General features: G+C 34.9%; 1 protein-coding gene across 1 annotated transcript; it reads left to right on the top strand.

Annotated features, from left to right (window-relative positions):
- Positions 1-1,230: 1,230 nt before the first annotated feature.
- On the top strand, positions 1,231-2,916 carry LOC149902226 (uncharacterized). The gene has a single exon (XM_090110190.1). The coding sequence runs from the start codon at positions 1,352-1,354 to the stop codon at positions 2,552-2,554; it is 1,203 nt and encodes a 400-aa protein (XP_089966316.1). The 5' UTR covers positions 1,231-1,351; the 3' UTR covers positions 2,555-2,916.
- The last annotated feature ends 448 nt before the right edge of the window (positions 2,917-3,364 follow it).

Here is a 3,364-nt window from a genome sequence, read left to right as displayed (position 1 = left end):
TGTTACGGAGCAGAATCAATTACAAAAGCTAGGCTAGTAAACTCGACTCTACAATATTATTCACAAGATATATAATATACCACATAGTATATTAACTAACATATAAAAAATACATACAGTACAATTAACTTCGACTATCAGTTCTACCATAGAAACGTAACAAAGGCACGGCGCGTGCCAGCACATTAAAGCAATGCAGCTGGCGTGGGTGTACGCACACACGCACATACAATAATAGAGATTTAGAAAAAAATAGAACCGTTGATATAATCTTTATATGATTCAGGATACGTAAAATACTTTGACTTATCTTATATCGCTCATTTAATAAAATTTTAATTACAAAGATGTGTACATGTGCAGCTGTTTAAGATGTAATATTTAATATTAGAGTGTAGTAAATATTGTGTTTACTTTGCTGACGTATTTGTTATTTATTTTTATATTTATAATATAACATATATGTGAATAATGCGATATTAATGACACTAGTGTAAACTATAATAGTGATTACTATGATAGTCAAAATTACTAACTCACCCTGTGCAGGCGCATATAAAATTGCACTGGAACACGCGAATGGTTTAGGCCCGTTACCTCATGTGTACGAGTAATTTATTTAATTGTATGTTTGTGTGCGTCGCTCACACATAAATAGTTCAGTTGGGTGCGACACCCCATGAAAAATATCATCCAATACGAAAAATGTGGATCGAACCAGCGTTATGGCTCAGTAATAATAACTTGCTAAAGACGAAAATCGTGCTTGTCAATGTCAACAATCAATATTGAATTTAACAATAAGAAATATACTTTACTTATTTTTACAAAAAATGATTACTTATTTAAAACTGAATTATTATCCGTATCCAGGTAAAACTTTAATTCATTTTCTATTTCTTATAGTTGTAGTAGTAGTGTATTTCTCTTATGCCTTTATTTCTCGTATTTTTTATGCTATTAATATATTAAATTATAGTTCAAATACAATTTAAGAAACAAATACGTCTCTTCATAATATTAACCTACAGCTATGGAATTCTCAACATACATTGTATCAGAATACATTTGTATTCTTAATAAACTGAGCCTTAACGATTCTCCAATCCGCCCTTTTGAAAGAGCATGTGTGCAACTAGTAAACGTAAGTACCTACCCCTATTGATCCCCCCGTAAGCCGCGAGCCACCCCAGGTGCGGCTCACGGCACGCGCCATTCCCGCGACGGACGGCGCTCTGACGCCACCTAAACATATTTTATACAGTAATAGCTAATATCATACTAAGAACCAACCCGGAACTAAATCAAACAATCAGTTACTCATAACATGTGAAAACAGCATCGGTCCAAAATGAGCTCAATCGGAGTTGTCGTGTTCCGCAATTCGCCACTCAAGACCCAAGTGCTTCAAGAATCTGTGAACAATTCAGTGAATATAACAAATAATGACGCAAACAGACGTGAAATCGTTATAGTGAGGAAAAAACAAAAGCTCCAATCACCGAATACAGTGTCAGTGTCGTCATTAGTGCATTCCATTGAAAGCAATGCAAATTCATTAGCGAAGCGCCCAAAATACCGTGAAAATGTTCCAGAGGATAATGCGAGAGCTGCAACACCTCTCGCTGTAGCGCGCCGAAATGCGCGGGAAAGGAATCGCGTTCGCCAAGTCAATGACGGATTTGCCGCCTTGCGCCGACATATCCCCGATGAGGTGGCTGCAGTGTTTGAAAATGCAAACTCAAACAGAGGGCCAAATAAAAAATTAAGCAAAGTTGAAACTCTACGCATGGCCGTCGAGTACATAAGAAATTTGGAAACACTACTTAATATCGGACACGCTGATAAAGAAAACTTATCTCGGCCATCAATGGAATCTTTTCCGTCTCCAGCATCTTCATCTCCGAGAGAAAATAGCCAAGAGCGAAATTATTATTGCTTAAATTCGCCAGGTATGGAGGACGAAGATTTAGATGAAGATGATCTGGACGGTTCTCTGCAACAAATACAAACTCATCACTACGTTGACCTACAAAGCTCTGAGACATTCCAATTAGTGTCTACTCCTCGCCTTTATGAAGAAGATAGGACAGCACAACCCTTGACACCATCATCAGATCTTCTAGCTCAAGATGAAATTAATCACCATCATCTTCTCGATGGCCATTTTCAATTCCCCAATTCGGCAGAACAATTTACAGTAATTCCAGAACAAAATTATTGCAGTGAAAATGATGTCCCAATTAATGAAAATGATTTCGAAGTCAAATATGTGGATTCAATTCATCAACAAATTCAAACTAATTACGAAGATGCATCTGAGCTGCCTCTGGACGCTATCAATCCAGATATGATTCTTAATCACGCTCAGTTCAAATTTAAAGAAGAAGATCAAGTGTCGGATGATCAACAATATAGCGATATAGAACTCAAAAAAGAGCTGCCTGACATCCAAGTCACTCCCGAAGATCGTGAACAATTTGAAGAAACTCTAAAATGGTGGCAAGAAAAAACAAGGCAGGCACGTTCGTTATCTAAAAATAAAACGCCTTAACTAGTTATAATATTAGAAAACTTTTTATAGAAACATGTAGATGTAAATAGTATAGTTAATTTATAGGTATGTGATGTAAACATACAGCTGTCAGTGCCAAAGTCGATGTACGAAGCGAGCGCAAGGTGTTCTGTAACGGTCATTTTGTATAGACTAGTTAGACTTTGCGTCTATCGCGTTATAAATGTCGCATTAATGTAAATGCCATTTATGCTAGTGTCAATTAATTTATATTGTATCTAATCTAAATTAAAATATAGATATGTTTGTAACTAAACTTAGATAATATAAAACCATAAGTGCTTTTATTAATGTATATAAAGTTAGGGCACCTGATGGACAAATATTGTAGGATTTTTCTTTGTGCCTTTATGAAAATAATGTGATCGTAGATATATATTATTTAAGGGTAATAAATATTTCTAATAGCTACCCAATTTATTTTATTAGTCATTCCCAATACCCCATTGCATACTGATCCCTTTTTTGGTAATCTGATAATCTTAATGACGTCATTAACGACACATCTTTGTATACCAACCCTTCAAGACAAAACCCTCATGCTAATACGGCAAATTGTTTTACATTAAATGACCTACTTAAAAAGCTTTGTAAGTACCGATTTGGGGTGCCACAAAATGTTAACCATAACATTAAACGTCGTTTAAAATATTTAATCATTGCTGTACTTTCTACTTTGAATTACATTTATCATTGAGTATGAAATGTTTTTTTACTGTACTAAAATGTATTCTTTGAATTTTAAAATATTTTAAGTTTTATTAAGCACGAAATAAAAAGTTTTCTTTC

Source organism: Colias eurytheme, chromosome 15, assembly GCF_061535395.1.
Source record: "Colias eurytheme isolate Ceu_HAF_F1 chromosome 15, ilColEury1 Martin Lab GWU primary, whole genome shotgun sequence".
In the NCBI taxonomy this organism is placed as follows: domain Eukaryota; kingdom Metazoa; phylum Arthropoda; class Insecta; order Lepidoptera; family Pieridae; genus Colias; species Colias eurytheme.
The sequence above is the reverse complement of the archived record's forward strand: the minus strand, read 5'-3'. Positions and strand labels throughout refer to the sequence as shown.

What these genes read in the sequence shown, in the direction of transcription:
- LOC149902226 (XM_090110190.1), top strand. Translation starts at nt 1,352, where the DNA reads ATGAGCTCAATCGGAGTTGTCGTGTTCCGCAATTCGCCACTCAAGACC.